The sequence below is a fragment of the Epinephelus lanceolatus genome, chromosome 13 (genome assembly GCF_041903045.1).
Source record: "Epinephelus lanceolatus isolate andai-2023 chromosome 13, ASM4190304v1, whole genome shotgun sequence".
NCBI lineage: Eukaryota > Metazoa > Chordata > Actinopteri > Perciformes > Serranidae > Epinephelus > Epinephelus lanceolatus.
In genome coordinates, this window is record NC_135746.1 from 31,169,489 (window position 1) to 31,189,663 (window position 20,175).

At 40.2% G+C, this 20,175-nt stretch overlaps 1 protein-coding gene across 3 annotated transcripts; it reads left to right on the forward strand.

Moving 5' to 3' along the window:
* Positions 1 to 676: 676 nt before the first annotated feature.
* On the forward strand, positions 677 to 19,670 carry LOC117270463 (cytochrome P450 2K4-like). 3 transcript variants are annotated; one of them, XM_033648092.2, is made up of 14 exons: positions 973 to 1,315; positions 3,853 to 4,015; positions 4,109 to 4,258; positions 4,353 to 4,513; positions 4,821 to 5,000; positions 16,182 to 16,361; positions 16,663 to 16,825; positions 16,941 to 17,090; positions 17,197 to 17,357; positions 17,451 to 17,630; positions 17,917 to 18,058; positions 18,642 to 18,823; positions 18,904 to 19,045; positions 19,130 to 19,670. In XM_033648092.2, exons 1-14 carry the CDS (start codon positions 1,109 to 1,111, stop codon positions 19,315 to 19,317), a joined length of 2,349 nt encoding a protein of 782 aa, XP_033503983.2. In that variant the 5' UTR covers positions 973 to 1,108; the 3' UTR covers positions 19,318 to 19,670. The 3 variants fall into 3 exon arrangements, with proteins under 3 accessions (XP_078030154.1, XP_033503983.2, XP_078030153.1); XM_078174028.1 differs by lacking the exons at positions 16,182 to 16,361; positions 16,663 to 16,825; positions 16,941 to 17,090; ... (4 more) ...; positions 18,904 to 19,045; positions 19,130 to 19,670 and adding exons at positions 677 to 803; positions 7,741 to 7,882; positions 7,991 to 8,175; positions 10,224 to 10,365; positions 10,450 to 12,958 and having other exon boundaries at positions 1,207 to 1,315; XM_078174027.1 differs by lacking the exons at positions 16,182 to 16,361; positions 16,663 to 16,825; positions 16,941 to 17,090; ... (4 more) ...; positions 18,904 to 19,045; positions 19,130 to 19,670 and adding exons at positions 7,741 to 7,882; positions 7,991 to 8,175; positions 10,224 to 10,365; positions 10,450 to 12,958 and having other exon boundaries at positions 974 to 1,315.
* The last annotated feature ends 505 nt before the right edge of the window (positions 19,671 to 20,175 follow it).

Genomic DNA, 20,175 nt, shown 5'->3' on the forward strand with positions numbered 1-20,175 from the left:
GCTTCTACAGCTGCTGTCTAACTATTATGTTTGGTGATTTAAGGGATGAAATAGAAGGAAAAGACTTGAATAATATCACCACTATGATGGGAAAAGCCTTATATTTAAAGCCACAAAAAAAACAGTTAAAAATTGAGCGTTTCATAATGTTTTTGAAATTTCAGTGGACTATAGAAAAAGATATTAATAGAAACAAAGAACAGTGTGTGATTTTTTAACGTGGGTGGGAAATTTGGTGTGAAGGCTGGTCTTAACAACAGAAATTGTGGTGAAGGAAGGCCTTTGTTTATTTTTGTTTATTTTGTCTGTTTATCTTTTTTGCTATTTATTTATTTATTATTATTATTTTCCCCCTTGAAATCGAATCTCCTTAAAAACTACAACAGGAAGCCAATTTATCTTTGTTCTCTCTTTGATCATTAAGTCTTTAGGCTGTTGTTTGTCCTATTGATGGTGGTTTCTGTTTTTTGTGTGTTTTTGTGAAGCTGTATGTTTTGTTGTTTTAATGCCTTGGTTTTGTAAACTGTGTGCTATGTGTTGTATATCTTTAGACTTGTTTGTGTCTTGTCCCTGTATTTTGTTGTTTTGTGTTTAATAAAAAAAAGAAAGAAAAAAAGTGACTAATAAAGCTGAACTGAACTGTGAGGTATCACAAGTTTATCATTAACAAGGGTTTAAAACTTCTGAGCAAAGGATACATCTGAGGTTGGATGGTATGTACATGCTACAAAGGGAGCTCTCCTTAGCCAAACACTCACAGAACCAACGGCAGCAGGACGGAAACTTATTTTTTCAGTAGACTGGTAAGGACACATTTTCTCTATTATTGGGATATTCAGTCACTTTCTTTAGTTTTATAGCTCCATTTCGCTGTTGCTGACCTGAAAAGCCTGCCAGTTCTACTGTTAATCTGTAACTGACAAATTGTAGATACACTGACCTACTGGGTCATTCTGACTTTTTTCCCCTCCTTTTAGGCTGTGCCAGTTCACCACTTGAAAAACACAAGGTGTCTGTACCCAAACAGTCACAAAGCTAAAGGCTCTGGAAGGAAACTTATTTTGTCAGTGTAGTAGCAACTTTGGAATACTTTTTTTTTTTTGAAGTCATGGAGATTTTAGATCTGTTTCTCCAGTCCACCAGCTCTGTCTCTCTGTTGGGGTCTCTTGTGGTCTTGCTCCTCATCTATTTCATCTCCACCTCCAGCTTCAGGTTTCAGCAAGACAGGATGGAACCACCGGGACCAAAAGCACTTCCCCTACTCGGCAACCTGCTGCAGTTTGACTTAAAGACACCCCACAACACTTTAATGAAGGTGAGATGGTGGTAAGCAGCTCTCTCATCTTTTTTTCAGTAATGCTTAAATTTTGGCTACGCGCATGGTTTAGTAGTGAAAACTACTGTATTGTAAAGGGCATGAAAGTCCGTATAGGGTGGGCAGGAGGGACTAAACAAACACTTGACTTTCACCAGGGGGCTCACTTTCGCTTTCCTGTGTGACACCAAAAGTCAGTAGAGTTATTTTTATGACAGCATAGTGTGCTTATATGTGTAGCATGCTACACTAGTAACATATGTCACATGAATTATGTCACATGTGACATTATGTTAGTAAGAACTTTCCTTATTTTAAGCCAAACCATGATGTTCTTTTCTCGGGGTTTAGATAATCATTAGTCCCACAGCAGGGAAATGTGCATCATTACAGCAGAAAAAGGGGATAGTGCAAACAAGAAGAATCAGTAAAAAAACCAACAACATAATAAGTAAACAGTAAAAACACAGAGCAGTATAATAAGTAAACTGGCTGGTGAATGTTTACCATACACTTATATTGCACCTGAGGGATGATTGTAAATGGTAAAAATTAAAAGCAAAATATAATGAACAGGCTGAATGGCTAAATTCACTTTATTACATGTATCAAGGGTAGACTTTGCACAGTTGGTATATACAGATGTTGCACGAGTGATGATTGATTCAGATTTTGTCTGTGTGGTCTACTGAGAGCAGTGTTTCTCTTCTGCATTTTGCCTCCTGACTCCGAACTGATGCTGGCTGTGGCTCTTCGAGCTGTCACATGTCTGGACGCTTCCAGCCGAGGTCTGAATCCGCTCAAAACTTTCTTGAGGCTCATGCCACTCATGGTACTGCTGAGATAATGAGCTCTAGTTTCCCGGCGCGGCGCAGGGTGGCACAGGGTGGCGAACCCCGCGCAGAGCTAGTTTCGAGCAGCGCAACCCGAGGCGTGCTCAGTTTGGTAGTTTGGCAGACCGAGGTGCGCTGAGATGGGTGTGGCGGCGCAGCAGGGGGAGGTGTCGACAGATCCAGCTTGGCGCAGTGACAATTTTGTGCCAAAAGGCTTCGCCGAAGGTGCGCTAAAAGCTCGCCAGCTGAAACCAGGTCTACTGTCAGCACAGGCAGAGTGCAGCCAGTGTAAGCCGAAGTTTGGCTGACCGGCGGACAGTGCGCACGTCACCAAAACCTCACAGGCACGTTTCCAGAATATCAGGCACATTAACGATGCAATAAATAGCCACAAAACCACTATTCAATGCAACTATCTGCAATCAGCACATAAATGTATCTCTATACTGACTGTCCCGTCACATCTGATGTCAGATCAAAGGGGATTGGCACCGTTTGGCACGTTTGGCACACGTAATGGAAACCCAACTTGATTTGATTAACACAGCTGCAAACTAATGAGTTCACATCCCTCTCAGCCAACCACAAACAGCCACAGCATCAGATAGGGAGTATATATTCAGCATCTGTCATCTTAGAAAAGTCAAAAGAAAAGAAACAGAGTGAGACTGCGAGAGAAAAAGAGAGAGCGCGCAACATTGATTTACAATTGTGGTGACCTCCTCCCAGGCTACCTTTGCATCATCAGCCCGTGGAGGTCTGCTCGCAGTTCCGTATATTCGGACACTGCGAGGTTGGACCTCCCGGACCAAAACATCAGTTTCCTCCTGGGAGAAGTTTGGCTGTCTGACGCTGCTGCTCTCTTCTGCCATGGCGAATTGAGTAAACTCTCATTACGCCATCACGCGGCACATTTAAGGGCGAAGAGTGGGGCTCATTTGATTGGTGTGATGTGAATGGGCTGTGTAAAACCCACTCCACGGCTTCTCTCCTCCATCTTTCCGACTTGCGCAGGTAGGAGGGACAGAGGTGGGAAAGACGAGTAGCTGCGCCAGCACGCACGGTGTGCCAAACTTACAAAATCCGCCTGGCCACACCCAGTTGGCGAAGCGCAGGTGCGCTGCGCCCCCGCCTCGCCCAGTCTGCAAAACTAGAGCCCATTGAGGTCATGCTCTTGTCCTCATGCTTGGACCTGCTGGTGCCTGTTTGTTCCTAGTCCCTGACCACTCGAATGAGGCAGCCCAGCATGGCACTAAGCCCAGAAATGACTGAATCCAGCGACAAATAAATGAATGAAAAGACTTTGACACTTAGAAGTGAACTACATTTAACAAAAATGGCTTCACCTTGCCAAAAGGGGGTGAAAGTGACAAGCCACTTGCCTGTAGAGAGACATAGTTACAGGGGAAAAAAATAAAGCCGGGTTTGCTATCTTGGAACTGACCAAGGCCAGCCCAACAGTTCGGTTTACAAAAAACATCATGGTTTGGCTCTACTGGAAGTGAACTGTGGCCTCCCAAGTGAAAATCTCAGGTTTGTTGACGCCAAAATCACAGACAAAGCATGAAATGTCAATATTCTATTTCCTCACTTGGAGAAAAACGGTGGCAGAGCGTCATTCCAGTGTGGTCCAGCAACACTACACTACTTTCTCCTGTGTGTGTATGAAATGAAAATGTAATTACAGTCTTCTGCTTTTGTTAGCTCTCAAAGAAATATGGTTCATTGTTCACTGTCTATATGGGACCAAAGAAAGTGGTGGTCCTGGCAGGATACAAGACGGTGAAAGAGGCACTTGTTAACTTTGCTGAAGAGTTTGGAGACAGAGATCCAATGCAAATTATGATTGAATTTAGCCAAGGATATGGTAAGGAAAGATATTTTCCCCTTTTCTTATTCTGTTCAGCCTTCAACCCTCAGCTGTGTATTTAACATATTTTGTTGAACCATTTCATCTCAGGTATTACATGGTCCAATGGTGAAATATGGAAAGAGATGAGGCGCTTTGTTATGATGAACCTGAAAGACTTTGGGATGGGCAAGAAGGTGTGTGAGGACAAAATCATTGAGGAGTGTCACCGACTCATTGAAGTGCTTAAGAAATTCAAAGGTAAATGTCTTATTATAACATAATCAATGTGTGAGCAAAGTTTTCTGTAAAATATAAACTAATAATTTCCATTTTCTTTTTTCCCATGTTGAAGGAGAAGCTCTCGATATGACCCAACCAATACATTATGCAGTCTCCAATATTATATGCTCCATGGTCTATGGCAACAGATTTGAATATGACGATCCACAGTTTACATACATGTTGGAATGCATGAGCACACGGGTTAAACTCGCAGGCTCCCCTTCAATACAGGTATCATATTTTTGTGAAACCTCTACCTTCAGCGTTGTGACTGAAATATAAAATAAATTACACAAAGGCTTTTGCCTTTGAAATGAAGAAATTGTTTCTCTGGCCTAATAAAATCTGTGTTAAATGTGATAATAATAATAATAATAATAATAATATATAATATTATATATATGATATTTAATATTATTAAATAATATTATATATATAATATTTCTGCTGTAATATTATAATAATATATACTATAATACTAATAATAATAATAATATAATTTGTATTATAATAATAATACAAATATCTCCTTTAACAGGTGTACAATGTGTTCCCGTGGTTCTTCAAATGGATTGCTAACAGGAAGGAATTCCACCAAATGAATGTATTTAACAGAAAACAGAACTTAGAAATATTCAGTAGTTTGAAAAAGACCCTCAATCCACAGATGTGCAGAGGCTTGGTGGATGCCTTTCTGGTCCGAAAGCAAAATCTAAAGGTTGGAAAACATATCTATCAGAATTGATATTTTAGTTTATGAAGCTGAGGGATAGTGGGAATCTGTGTTAATGTTGCACTGAATATACACAGCATTCAAGTGTGTCGCATTCTTCAGCAACCACATCTGTAAGTAAAAGTTATAACAGTTTACAAGCATGAATATACACTAAATACCTTATTTGTCATCACAAGAAAAAATGCGGGCCTTACCTGAAACCCAGATGAGCTTGGCTAGCTTCTCAGCCATCACTCCACTCCTTCCCCGTCGTGTCACACATATGTGAGCTTCAATCAAATTCCATACTGTCTGACAACACAGACATTACAGTAATAACAATAATATCTATGTACTAGTCCATACCCATTGAGTGCACAGTTGCTCACACACAGTTTCACATGGTGTGTGTTTGGGATACAGGTCATAGGAATTTGCAGATTAAATAGTCAACTGAACCCATTAAGAAGAGCAATGTATTCAGACAGAGTGTTTGTGAATTTGATAGTATGATTGCTTTATTGAAAGTACAGTAGTAACATTGCCAATAGTGGGATAGTTAGTGGGCTAAAACTGTACATTAGTAGTTGAGGTAGCACGTTGAAAGGCAGATAGTTAAAGTGTTTATATGTTGTACTGACTTAAAAGTGGGGCGCACTGGTAGTTCACATGGGAAAGGTGCAGCTAGCCCTTGTTGCAGCAGCATACCATACCATGACTTAGTCATACCAAAAATTAGAAAAACAAAAATAACATTGGGCCACAGGGGGAGCCACCGCGATCGGTCGCATTTTAGCCATTTTTAAGCATTTCTCTGTTGTTATAACGCCACCCAGTTGCCAATTAGAGTTAAATTTCTCCAGTCACCTTGAGGCGTCCTGTTCTACATATCTACCAAGTTTAGTAAAAATCGATATGGCGGTTAGTCCTAGATAAGAAATTAGCTCTCTAGCGCCCCCATTTTGTTTGATGGGGTCAATAATGGAGGGGTCCCCTCAGATTATGTGTGGTCATTATGTTCACCGAGTTTCATGCAGATCGGTCAAACTTCCTAGGAAGAGATCGATTTTAAGTGTTTTTCAAAAAATTCAAAATGGCGGAAAATATATATACCAGAAGTTATGGGTTATTGAGGCAAATTTGTTCCTCATGAGGAGAGGCATCTGTGTGCAAAGTTTCATGTCTCTACGACATACGGGGCATGAGATATGCCCATTCAAAGTTTGCAATTTCAATCGGTTGCTATAGCGCCCCCCTTTGGCCAATTGATGTAATATTGCTTCATTCGCATCCTCCCATGACCCTCTACCACTGTGCCAAATTTCACAAGGATTGACCAAGTCAGTGAGGAGGAAAACGTGGAACAGACACACAGACAGAATTTTTGTCATTATATAGTAATGTATAATATTGTAAATTCAGCTGCGTTAAAACACAGTATAGACGATCAAAGAGACATCCCTTGTTTTCTCCTTGTCTCTTAGTTAAGTGAATCATTAAAAAGATTTTTTTGGCAGTTGCCATTACATATTTGCCTGGGACCAGAATCTGTTTGCTTGTGCTTCATTTGCTCTGGCAGATGCGCTGAGTAAGTTCTAACGATTCAAGCAAAAAATAAGTATAAAGTAAAAATACTTTGCTTTTTTCCCCTTTAATTTATTGGCAATGGAAATCCAAAGTCGAGCACTGGTTTTCGACTAATGGCCAACTTTATTTTTTTTTATATTTTAAGATCAAATTTCACGCATGAATTATGACTACTTCAGTCATGAAGTGTTTTTATTCCCCTTTAGTCATGAAAAACAAAACGTTCAATTTTTTGCACATGCATTTTTCAAGGAGTTTTTTACATGTCCATTCAGGTGGACGACACATGTTTAAGTTTTCAACTGAAAAAGTACAAACCAATGAGAAAAATTAATGTGCTATGTGAAACTATGAAATCTATCTATCTATCTATCTATCTATATATTAAAGCTGTTAAACTAGAGTGCTCACACATTTTAACATACTCTCATACTATTCAATGCATGTGCAAAAGTGTTGCTTTTGACTCCTCAGCCCCCCACACACCTCCCCCTCTGTTAAACTATGTGTATTTTTTTTTTCAATTAACGTTTTCTACTAAAATAACAAAATCTTGTCCAAATTTTGTTTTTGTCAAAAAAAAATGCAAGTAACATTCTGATAACAGAAATTAATTTATTTACAGCCCAAAAAGTCACTGCAGATGAAGTACAAGGCTGCAGTAATGGTAGTAATTGTAGTGAAAATATAGCCAGTGCTGCATGATGTCCAGTTTAGTGGACCGATGATTCATTGTAATTTCTTCCCAACATAAAATCAATATTTAGAAGTTTTAACAACCGTATTGCTTCTTAGATGCTACTTGATCTTCACAGATTTTATTTACCTGCAAGGGTATATTATAGCAGGACTGGCGATAAATTCCTGATTTCTTGCGTTCTGTCAGCCATCTTGGTTTTCAGAGATTTGTGTTGCTCTTACAAAACCTGGCCAGTGGGTGGCAGGGTATGGGAAGATGCACTAGGGTCTAGGGTAGTGGCTTCAATGCAACTATAGCATCAAAACATATGCATATACAAGAAAGTGGCTTTTAAATAACTGTCCCCTGTAGTGACCACTATGCATGAAAGGGTTCAAACAAAACAATTGTATGAATTGAAAAAGATCTAATTTAAGAATAAGATTTGTTTGAATAAATGATCTGATTTACCTGCAGGAATCTGGGATTACCAACAGTCAGTTCCACAATGAAAACCTCATGGTAACAGTTCTGAATCTGTTTGGCGGTGGCACTGACACAACAGCAACTACAGTGAGATGGGCACTTATGCTCATGGCCAAGTATCCAAAAATACAAGGTAAGGAGTTAAAGATATCCACAACTTTTACAGAAAAACAAGCTACAGTCCAAGCTGCACTATGTGAGAAAATTGTCTTCAGACAAGCAAAAGCTTTTCTTCTTCCAGACCAGGTCCAGGAGGAGCTGAGCGGGGTGATAGGAAGTCGTCAAGTGCAGGTCGAAGACAGGAAGAACCTGCACTTCACCAACGCTGTCATCCATGAGATACAGAGACTGGCCAACATTGCACCCATGGGACTTCCTCACAAAGCTACCAAAGATGTAACCTTTCAGGGTTATTTCATTAAGAAGGTGCAATTGAACAAAACACATAACATGTCCTCTATACTTCTCTTCAATCACCTGTCTCTCTGTTTGTCAGTGTTAGGCCCTGATCACACAGAAACCATTTTAGCAGCTGGAGGCAGCTTTTTGTAATAGATTTGAATGAGAATGACACATCTTTGCACTTCGTTTTTGCATTGCGACGCGCTTAACATTTCTGTGCTCTAGGCGCCTGGTGTTTTTGCCAAAGTGCTCTGAATTCGACTTGAAAAAACTTGAACTCAGAGCGGAAAAACGCCCCGTGTCAGCTCCTTTTTCATCATCTTTTTTTTTCCATTGTCCAAAGAGATGATTTGAGAGGCGGTGGATTTTCTGTAGTGGTCATGTTGCTGGCCTCAGGCCTAGGGGAACCTAGGCCAGTAGCAAACATGATGCCTGTATTTCTGTATGTATAAACAAAGAGGTTCAAATCTTTAGCTTGCGTTCAGCCCGGCTGCAGGAATTATTATGCATCCTTAACATAGGAAATACTTAACAAAATATACAATATGACTTAAGGGTCCTTTAAAGTCAGCAACACACACCTACAGGAAAATAGTTATTATTAGTTAATTATGTTGCACTTTATGTGTCTTTACATTAGTAACAAAACAAACCCCTTGTGCGTGTCTCATTAGCATTTCTTTGTGCTGTGTACATTACCTTACCCATTAGCAACAGGGCTGCTAGCCTAGCATGATCGTGTAAATATCTCTATTTCAACAAGTTACCGCAAAACCACTCAACTCTACACACTGCGCATTATTGCCGAATCTTCACAACACTCTTATCCCTTATACTGGGGCACATGTTTGTGCCACTGAGGAATATTAACCCACCTGTATGTATAAACAAAGATGCACAAAACTTAGGCTTGCGTTCAGCTCGACTGCACCATCTAGTGACCTGTTTAGGTATTACACCAACACAGTAAAGAAGTAAAGTATAATGAAAATGCAGTACATTACTATTGTAGACACAATAAATAATGATTTAAAGGGGTGTCTGTTTTTAAACACATTGAACTTATTATTTTGGCCATGAACTGTGCCATAGCCTCATATGAACTGTGCTTTAGTCCCAATAACTTTTTAAACACATTTAACTTATGTCATTTTTTAAAAAAATCCTGTAACACATTTTAACCCTTTACACTCTCTGAATACTTATGTCTGATTTTTTAACCCTTAACAGTCACAACAACAAGTTTATAGTTGGTAAACAACAGAGGAAAAACTGGTGGTAGTGGTTGCTTGATACCCAGAGCTATACGGCCTGACGATAGCCAGCAGGTTGTCATACCGCCCCCACGTTCTCCTAAAATATGCCTGGAAACAGCCATTATCAAGGCGAAGCTCCTGGACCAGCTGGTGGTACTCCCCATGACCCAGCCTCTTTATTAGGGTCTCATGCACCCACACAGATCTTTGTTTCCCTGTGCCCAAAAAAACTATTTGCTGACAGCCTCTCACCCTCAACCCTCTGCCAGAACATTTTAGGAATGAGATATTAATTACTGTCAAATAACTAGACGGTAGATTGATTACATGGGAAGGTTAGAATACGGAGCTGAGTCCGTGGTTGCCTGGCAACATTAAAAAGGTGCAGCAAGCTTTTTTTTTCACTAATGGCATTCAATTAAAGAAAAAAGGCAGAGCGGCGCGCCTCGTGTTTTGCAACCTGCAAAATGCTTTTTGTGTGATCAGGGCCTTAGTGCACACACTCCACTGATAAACCAGAGAAGTAAATAGTGACATTGAGCTTCATGATCTCTCACACGCTCTCTTTCTCTCTCCCTACAAATTGTTGTGTTGTACACATGTAGCCTAGTTTAAACGTTTTTATCTACTTTTGTTTGTTCGTTTTTTTCCCCTTACTTTTGCATCCTCGTATTTCCACTCATCTGTGGTGTAGGGTTATTTGGGGGCGGGGGCGTTGATGGTGGGCCATTTGTAGATACCCCAGAAAATCTCCCTCTTTTCACAATGTTGGCAGGTATGGAATATTATCACCTATCATTTCTCTGTTACCCACAGGGGACCACGGTGTATCCTCTCTTGGCATCTGTCCTATATGATGAGAGTGAGTGGGAGAACCCACACAGCTTTTATCCCGCTCACTTCCTGGACAAAGATGGGAAGTTTGTCAAGCGAGAAGCCTTCTTGCCTTTTTCTGCAGGTTTGTGACATGAGATATCACTTCCTGTTTATCATTAGTTTACTGGCAGTTGACCTGAAGCTCTTCCTTCGGTCTCTCCTGCAGGTCGCAGAGTTTGTCCCGGAGAGAGTCTGGCCAGGATGGAGCTCTTCATCCTCTTCGTCACCCTCCTGCAGCACTTTCGTTTCACTCCTCCTCCTGGAGTTTCAGAAGATGAACTGGGTCTTAATCCACCTGGGAGCTTGACCCGCTACCCTACACGTCATAAACTATGTGCTGTATGTCTGTAAATTCTCAAATAGTGGGCAGAGCCTAGGGATGCATGATATATATATCAGGCCGATAAATTATCGGCCAATAATGGGACATTTTTATAATTGTACATTATTACCATAATGAACATAATAGCTGATAAATAGCACTGATAATGCAAAGCCAGACTGCTTTCATTGATTTAACAAGGGCAGCATCTACACACCCTGTCTGACACAGTAGGCGGCAGTACATGTACCTTTAAACTTGGCTTGCGAGCTGCCAGTAAACACAGGGAACAACAACAGCATGCAGTCGAGAGGGTAAAACATGTTGCAGTGTGGACAGCATTTACAGAGGAAAACAACAGGACTGCGCGGAGGGTCTGATGCGACCACTCGACACAGGTTAGACACAGCACTTGAGGACCATCTTCAGAGTGTTAGCACAAGCTAATTAGCAGCCGCGGCTTACATCCAACACCAAGCTTTTAAAAGGCTTGACTTAGTTGTTAAACTTAATACTGAGATGCTACAGTTATCGATTATTTGTATCATTACCTGGCACCCTAGTCTGGAGCAGATCTCTCTCTGTCTCGGCAGAGCGTTAATTTCTGAGATGAATTAATACCGCATTGCTATTCCACTTTGTAATTGTAAGCTAGTCTATCGTGGTGATGGTGAGAAGATGCCTGAGTGTGTTTATGAAAATGCAGCATGACGATACAAACATTTCATACACCAGATGTAACACGGACCCTTCGGATGCACATACACTACATACTTTACTGATGCACCAGAGAATCCATAATTTCATAATTTCCTCCTTCTTACTGTTAACTACAGATTTAATACTGATAAAAAGTCATTTTACTTTTACATCCTTGTATTTATTATGTTCATCTGTAGTGTAGGGTTATATGGGGGCAGGCCATTTGATAATAACCCAGAAAATCTCCCTTTTTTCACAGTCTAATGTTGGCAGGTACAGAAGAGTCACAGCTGTTTTTTGATTTATGATGAAATAGAGTGGCTAAGACCAAAATAGTGACGATTGCTCATTTTCAGAGAATTTGGCTTTTCCCTGCCTGGCTTATTGCCATGTGTGAACCTGTCCTAACACCACCCTAAACGTTCGTTTTCAAAGCCATGAAACTCACCGAGTGGTCAGTGGTGTTCGTTGATGTTCTGACATAAAAATTGTAGCAAACTGTGGTTTCCATCCGTGTTTTTGCTATTCCTCTCAATTGTGGAACTATTTTTTCAGCTGCCTAACACCCGTGTGTAAACTTCCACTTGATTGTTCGTTTGACCCTGAAGCGTTATACACTCCAGCCCACTTGGTGGCGATAATGCTCCTTTACGTGGGTGTCGCCAACTGGCAGGAAACCATTGCAATGTAATGGGACACAGAGAAGAAGCAGAAGAAGAAGGTTGGCGTTGTGTTCAAAGGCATTGTACTGCGAAGGTTGTTTACAAGCGAGTAGTCCATTGTGCAGTTGTTTAAACTGAACAAAACTTTTTCGTTCTTCTTCCAGGAGCACGCACAACACTGTCGAGCCGGCACTTTCACTGAGCTAAAAGACTACAATGCCTACAACCTTGTCATAAGGAACCCCCTTTCCGTTTCCGGTGGCGGATTACTACCAACGGACAATGAGGCTTCTATAGAAAATCAATGGATTAGACAAAATGTCAAATAAATCATCACGGAAACCACAGTTTGCTACAATTTTTATGTCAGAACATCAACGGACACCACTGAACACTTGGTGAGTTTCATGGCTTTGAAAACGAACGTTTAGGGTGGTTTTAGGACAGGTTCACACATGGCCATAGGCAGCACTGTGAAGCCAGGCAGGGGAAAGCCAAATTCTCCAAAAATGAGCAATCGTCACTATTTTGGTCTTAGTCACTCTATTTCATCATAAACAATCCAGAAATGGGGCTCAAAGTGCAAAATACCAGACTTCTCCTTTAAGGTATCATGTCAACACTACGATGGCGGGCTTTTCAAAAGTAGCCTTTTAGAACAATTATAAACACTTTTGACTTTGAGTGAACAAGTGTTGAGGTCAATGCGATTTAACATGGTGAATATGTTCAATACCACTGATGAAATCAAGAATATGTATGTTAAACTGCTGCTTTAATTTCAGGTTTCATACTGATTTGTAGAGCACAGTGTTATACAAAAGCAAATCAGGAAGGCTTGTGTCTCAGCAATGGACAGAGCAAAAGCTTTGAAAAAGCTATTTTGTTACTTGTGGTGCAGACTGCTGATGTAATATTTTGTATTGTTTGAATAATCCTCAATATCTACACAGTAAACATCCACAATAAAGTTTAAAATGTCACACTGAGCCATGTGTCAGACAGAAGCTCCAGCTGAACCTCACTTATGAACAAGACCCTGAGATAACTGAAGTCCATTATTTGGTGCAGAAAACTTCCTGTCATCCTGACCCATCATACTATAGCCACAGACTTTGATGTGTCCAACTATTTCACACTCGACTGCTAACTGACTGGACTGTGTGCTGAAGGTCACAGTTTGATGAAACCAACAGAAACACCTGACAAAAAGCACAGATGCAACACTAAATGTAGGGATTCTTTCCTTGAAATTAAACTTGCGTGGTTTCCTCTGCCGCTGCAAGTGATGATGCTCAACACTGATTATGTTTACATGAACACTAATATTCCACTAATATTCCAAATATGACATTATTTGCATGGATATTCCATGCACCCAGAGTTATTTTGTGAGATGTGTTTTAAGATCAACTCAGTTATAACCTACAATTTCTTGGATAAAAGCTTTGTTGTGAATAATTAAGATTCAAAATCTAACAGTTACTGATGTTTTAGTATTGATCTGGTCAGATTTAATCAAATTTACAGCTATAGTTTGGTTCAATATCTGATGTTTTTTCAGCTCTGGTTTGGATCTAAATTTTCTGATATTAAAACCCCAATTTGGTTTGAAGTTTGGTGTTTTAGCCCTGCGTGAAAGGTGACTGCTGGAGGCTGGTGAAGAAGATGAAGAGCTCACTGAAGAGCTCACTAACTGACAGGACAAGCCATGAGTAACCTTTCCTTGACAAACTTTTCAAAAGTGTGTGTAAAAATGTCTTTAGTAAAGTAGATGGAGACAGTTTTAATTTCAGAATACATACAACTTATTTACTTGTTGTTTTTTTTTGAAGATAGGAGCATCAGAGATAATGCTGGATGAAAGGTGACAGATAACAAAGCTTAAACCCTCTATAAAACCCATGATGACCTTTGCCCTTAATGTATTTGAATCACTGGGGTAAGTTATACATTTGATCCAGTAAAGTTTATTATCTACAAGGGTTTACAATAAAAAAAATACACAAATAATGGTGACTTTGTGTAAATACATGCAGTTTTGTTGTTTGTACACAGGGTGGCGCACTAGTGCAGGAAAATGCAGGTAATATAGGCAAGGCGCAGGTGATGAGCAGTAGGTGTGTGACAGGGTAAGCAAACCGGTTTTTGACCGTGTTAACAGCATGAAGAGTTTGTTGCGTGGAAACTGGAACTGATGGCTGGAAACTTGGACACAGAACTATTGAATGGACACTAACCTGTGGTTGACTCAGAAACTGTGGAGATTAACATATGTTCTATTTGTGTAGTTGAGCACAATTGAAAATAAATGGGTCATTGCACTCAAAGAAACCGGATGAATTGGTGAACATGCATCTGAAAAGTTCTCCCTTTTCACCCCTCAGAGACATTAAATGTAACGTTTATTATTGAAAGACTCTACAGCTCCATTTAGCAGAAGGCACAACTATTAGCAACATTTTCTCCAACTCTGAAATGCTTTGCTGATATTGGTGCATGTTTTACATTGTTTATTGTCAGACTCTCTTTTAGACTCCCTTTTTGACAAGTCCATCTGGTCTCTAGTCATGTATCCACGCTCAGCGACAGCCACGGTCAGAGGCATCATATTCTTGGGTTGTCCATCCTTCTATCCATCCGTCCATCAGTCTCAGTCTTGTCAAGATGATATCTCAAAAGCACCTTGAAGGCATTTCTTCAAATTTGGCACAAACTTCCACTTGGATTCAAGGATGAAACGGATTCTGGTGGTCAAAGTCAAAGGTCACTGTGACCTCACGAAAACATGTATTAGTCCATAACTGAGGAATTCATACGCTAATTATCACAAAATGTCACACAAATGTCCAATAGAATGAAATGATGAAGCAATGACATTTTATATCAGAAAGGTCAAAGGTCAGATCATTGTGACATGATAATGTCCTGCAAAAACACTTTTCTGCCATTACTCAATGTCGTAGCTCAGGGACAGAAGGGGTGACATTTGATTGGATACTGAATTTGTGACACTAATCCTGGGTGTTGCTGGGTTAAAGATGTGTGTGAAGGGGCGTCGGTGGCTTAGTGCTGCATGTCTCTCCCTCTTTCTCTCCCCCTTTCACACTTCACTACCCTATCAATTAAAGGCAAAAATGCCCTAAAAATATCTTTAAAAAAAAGAAAAGATGTGTGTGAAGCAGCCATGTTTTTAAATATGGTGCTCCTTTGCAGATGCATCCATATTTAAAGCATTGTCAATTATCGTGGCTACATATGAGTCTGAACAGAAAGGGGTGTACACTGTAACAGCAACGTGACTGGTTTGTTTGTGGAGCCATGCAACTGTGAGGTGCCCGTAGTTGTAAAAACACACAACTAGGAGATGAGCATTGGAACACAAGCACAGAGAGAACCTGCAAACTCAAAATAGAAAATCCTAGCGTCGATAATCAAACTGAAACACATTAAGGGTGAACAGCTTATACATGAACCATGACTCTAAATCAATCATTTGTCCATTTTTTATGCCAAACCTATGTCTGTGCCTCCGTTTAATGATTCCCTTTCATAACACACACAGACTTCTTTTTTGGATGACCCCCTCTCCATCAATAGTTTGCCTCCTTAAACTGTTGTTAGATTCCTTAGCTCCAGGATCTGCCATGAAAAACAAGTAACAGAGACTCCGACAAGCCCTGTCCGAGCCGTGCAACAACTGCATCCATTAAATACCACATTTAAAATCTGAGCAGAGTGCTTTCTGGAAGATTATTTCATCCTTTGAATTGTCCATGTGAACAGAATACATGCTCAAATGTAAAAACTGTGGATGAGTTTTCTAACACTTGCTGGTATTAACTCCTGTGTTACAGATCTACCAGAGGTCCCTTACTGCAACATAAAGAGGCAAAACATTATCAACGGTTAAACATTAGAACCACACACACATATAATAATTAGATGTTATGCAAAACATGATATAAAACTACTGTAAATCAGTAACTGCTGTATAATAAATAACACTGATCTGTAAATACCAAACAGTAATTTGTGGGAGGTTTTGAGGGTGTCCCCTCCCCTTGGGCTGTACATATTCTCCACTTGGAGCCACAAACACTCACAAAGCTAAAGACTCTGGATGGAAAGTGATGCTGACAGTGCAGTAGGCCTATAGCAACTAAAGGATACATTGTTTAAGTCATGGAGATATTAGATGTATTTTTCCAGTCTTCCAGCTCTGTCTCCTTGTCTGGGGCTCTGGTGCTCCTGCTCCTTGTCTATTTCTTTTCCTCCTCTAGCTTCAGCTCCAAAGAGGACAGGAAGGAACCTCCAGGACCAAAACCTCTTCCGCTGCTTGGTAATCTGTTGCAACTGGACCTCAAGAGACTCTACAATGCACTTCTGAAGGTAAGAAATGAAGAGAATAAAAAAAGTGGAAGAAAGTTTCTGTCAAGTCATAGGCTAAGATGTGTTTGTTGCACTGACGTCAAAAGGAATGCTTTCCGTTCAAGCAATACCAATCAGGAGCATGTTGGAATATTCTTAATGAAACTGGTTTTACTACGCTTACAATGACAGCACTAACATTTTCTTTCAGACTCATTTATTGTGTGTGCTGCAGTGTTGCTGTCATTTTTCAGATTGTCTGCCTTCTTTTGTGTTTGTTTTATAAAACTAAAAAGTCATGACATCATGCTGCTGTTTTTAGCTTTCCAAGAACTATGGATCAGTGTTCACCATCTATTTGGGACCAAAGAAAGTGGTGGTCCTGGCAGGATACAAAACAGTGAAGGAGGCACTTGTGGACTACGCTGATGAGTTTGGTGAAAGAGATCAATCGTTAATACAGCTTGAAACTTACCGTGGCCACGGTAAGAAAGGAAAAAAGAAAGTTTAGCAAATAATCTCAGTGTTCTGTTTCACTCTGAGCGAAGGTTTCTTTTCTTCACTCATTCCCAGTTAATTTAAAAATATGTTAAATCTCAGGGGTCATACAGTCAAACGGTGAATTGTGGAAAGAGATGAGGCGCTTTGCCTTAACTAACCTCAGAGACTTTGGGATGGGCAAGAGTGCATGTGAGGACAAAATCATCGAGGAAACTGGCTACCTCATTGAAGTGTTTAAGAAATTTAAAGGTAAATATCTCGTTTTTATTCAGTCTCACGGATGCTGAATTAAAAAACAAAACAAAAAGAGAAAATCTGCTGTACTTTTGATTTGTTTTGTTTTCCCTTGTTTCAGGAGAAGCTATCGATACGACCCCATCGATAAACTGTGCAGTCTCTAATATCATCTGCTCCATTGTTTATGGCAGCAGATTTGAATACGATGACCCAATGTTTACATCCATGGTAGCTCGAACAAACAAAAGAATTCAACTTTTGGGCTCCCCATCGATACAGGTAGCCTGTGTCATTCACTATTATTGTGAAGTTAAAGTTGAAGTTTTGTGAAGTTACTGATTGATTTATTTTTTTATTTTTTTTTTTTACAAGATGTACAACCTGTTCCCGTGGATCTTCAAATGGGCCAGTAACAGAAGGGAAATCCAACAGATCACCGCCTTCACTAAAAAAATTAACTTAGAGCTATTTAGTCGTTTGAAAGAGATCCTCAGTCCACAGATGTGCAGAGGCTTTTCGGACGCCTTTCTGGCCCGAATGCAAATTCTGGAGGTAGGGAAATGCGTCATTTATTACACTGATATCATGGTTTCTTACAACAAAATATGTAAATTAATTCTTTAATGATTTGTTCTATGTTTGAGTCCCTCTTGGACTTTGTAGTGCACACAGTGTTTAAAATTTAATTATCAGACAGCTTTTTTTTAAAGGCCTCATTGCGATTGCTTTTAAATGAACTCATTTAAAAGGCCTGTCCTTATACCTGCAGCTGAAATGGCATGTAGGTAATATGTCAGTGTTTTATCTTAATAACTGTACTGATACATTTTACCTGCAGGAATCTGGGATTATAAACAGCCACTTCAACAATCAAAATCTTATGGCGACAGTAATACAGCTGTTTGCTGCTGGCACAGAAACGACAGCGACTACTCTCAGATGGGCACTTCTGCTTATGGCCAAGTATCCACAAATACAGGGTAAGACATTATTTATGTTGAATTTTTCAGTTTTATTTATAAAGCCCAATATCAAAAGTCACAATTAAGCATACGACATCCCTCTGTCCTTTGGACCCTTGCAGCGGATAAGGACAAACTCCCCAAAAAATCCCTTTAACAGGGAAAAAATGGTAGGAACCTCAGGAAGAGCAACTGAGGAGGGATCCCTCTTCCAGGACGGACGGACAGACGTGCAATAGATGTCGTACAGAACAGATCAACATGATAAATTCACAGTATTCCATATGACAAAATGAGACAGAAAGAGAGACAGAGAGAGAGACAGAGAAAGATGCAGGACAGATGGTAGTGACAGCAGCTTACAACAACATTAACTTATGTAATAATATTCTAATAATAATTGTGTCTTTTGTGGTACAATATGTTGAAAGTATATGTTAATATATGGCAGTGTATGTATGTGACAATAATCATATGTGTATAATGACAGTAAAAGTAGTCCCAGAAGTCCCGTAGAGAGAGGTAAACTCTGACTTTGGATGATCATGAAATTATCAAAGGTTTATCTGATAATTTACTCCTTACTGCCCTTTGCTCCCAGACCAGGTCCAGGAGGAGCTGAGCAGGGTGATAGGAAGTGGTCAGGTGCGGGTCAAAGACAGGAGGAACCTGCCCTTCACCGATGCTGTCATCCATGAGACACAGAGACTGGCCAACATTGTCCCCACAGTGGCTCGCAGAACCAGCCAAGATGTCATCTTCCAGGGTCACTTCATTAAAAAGGTCAGACTGAATAACACACTGGGTATAAAGGACCCAAACTGACTTGTTGAGAGAAAACTTTTAAAAGTCTCTGTCTACAGGCAACTACGGTGTATCCTCTCTTGGCATCTGTCCTGTATGATGAGAGTGAGTGGGAGAACCCACACCGTTTTTATCCCCCGCACTTCCTGGACAAAGATGGGAAGTTTGTCAAGCGAGAAACCTTCTTGCCTTTTTCTGCAGGTTTGTGAGATGAGATATCACTTCCTGTTTATTATTATTTTACTGGCAGATGACCTGAAGCTCTTCCTTCGTTCTCTCTTTCAGGTCGCAGGGTTTGTCTCGGCGAGAGTCTGGCCAGGATGGAGCTCTTCATCTTCTTCACCACCCTCTTGCAGCACTTTCGTTTCACCCCTCCTCCTGGAGTTTCAGAGGATGACCTGGATCTGACTCCATGTGTGGGTTTCTCTCTCAACCCTAAACCCCATAAACTGCGTGCTTCTTCCTGTATGTGAGCAGCAGGGCTTGGAAATGCTGCTTGGCCTGTCATGACTGCAATTCAGTTATATTCAAGAGAGTAGAGTCTAATATGTACACTGCTATATTCCATGTGGTGCAACAGCACTGAATATATTCGATATCAATGATATAATTAACAAAAAATGAATAAATAATGCACACCAAAACCTGTCTTTGTAAAAATCTGTTAAAAAATTGTTCACTCAGTTTTTATGTCTGCGCTTGATTACAAAGGCATTCTGTAGTATCCGATCATTGCGTCAGCAGCTACACCCTGTTTATAAAGTTTGTCATTACTGATAAAGCATGCTGAAGCTACAACCCAATTCCAAAAAAGCTGGGATGCTGTATAGAACATAAATAAAAACTGAATGCAACGATTTGCAAAATCCTTTTTTACCTATATTCAATTGACTACAGTACAGAGACAAGATATTTGATGTTCAAACTGATAACCTTTTTTTTCCTGTAAAAAAACCTCTTGTTCTAAATTTGATGTCTGCAACATGCTCCAGAAAAGTTGGGACATGAGCAACAAAAGACTGGGAAAGTTGTGAATGCTCAAAATCACCTGTTTGGAACATTCCAGGGATAAACAGACTGGTAACTGGAACTGGTAACAGATGACAGTGTCATGACTGGGTATGAAAGGAGCATCCTCGAAAGGCTCAGTCATTCACAAGAAAGGAGGGAGCGAGGTTCACCACTTTGTGGAAACCTGTGTGGGCAAATAGTCCAACAGTTTAGGAACATACACTTCTTAGCGTGGGTGGGACGGTGATGCAGTAGTTAGGTTTGTTGCCTCAAAGCAAGACAGTTCTTGGTTCGAACCTAAGGTGGGGGAGCCCTTCTGT

What these genes read in the sequence shown, in the direction of transcription:
- LOC117270463 (XM_033648092.2), top strand. Translation starts at nt 1,109, where the DNA reads ATGGAGATTTTAGATCTGTTTCTCCAGTCCACCAGCTCTGTCTCTCTG. An exon ending in TCCGAAAGCAAAATCTAAAG is followed by an intron (nt 5,001 to 16,181) that starts GTTGGAAAACAT and finishes GTATTTTTCCAG; the next exon opens with TCTTCCAGCTCTGTCTCCTT. An exon ending in TGAAACTTACCGTGGCCACG is followed by an intron (nt 16,826 to 16,940) that starts GTAAGAAAGGAA and finishes GTTAAATCTCAG; the next exon opens with GGGTCATACAGTCAAACGGT.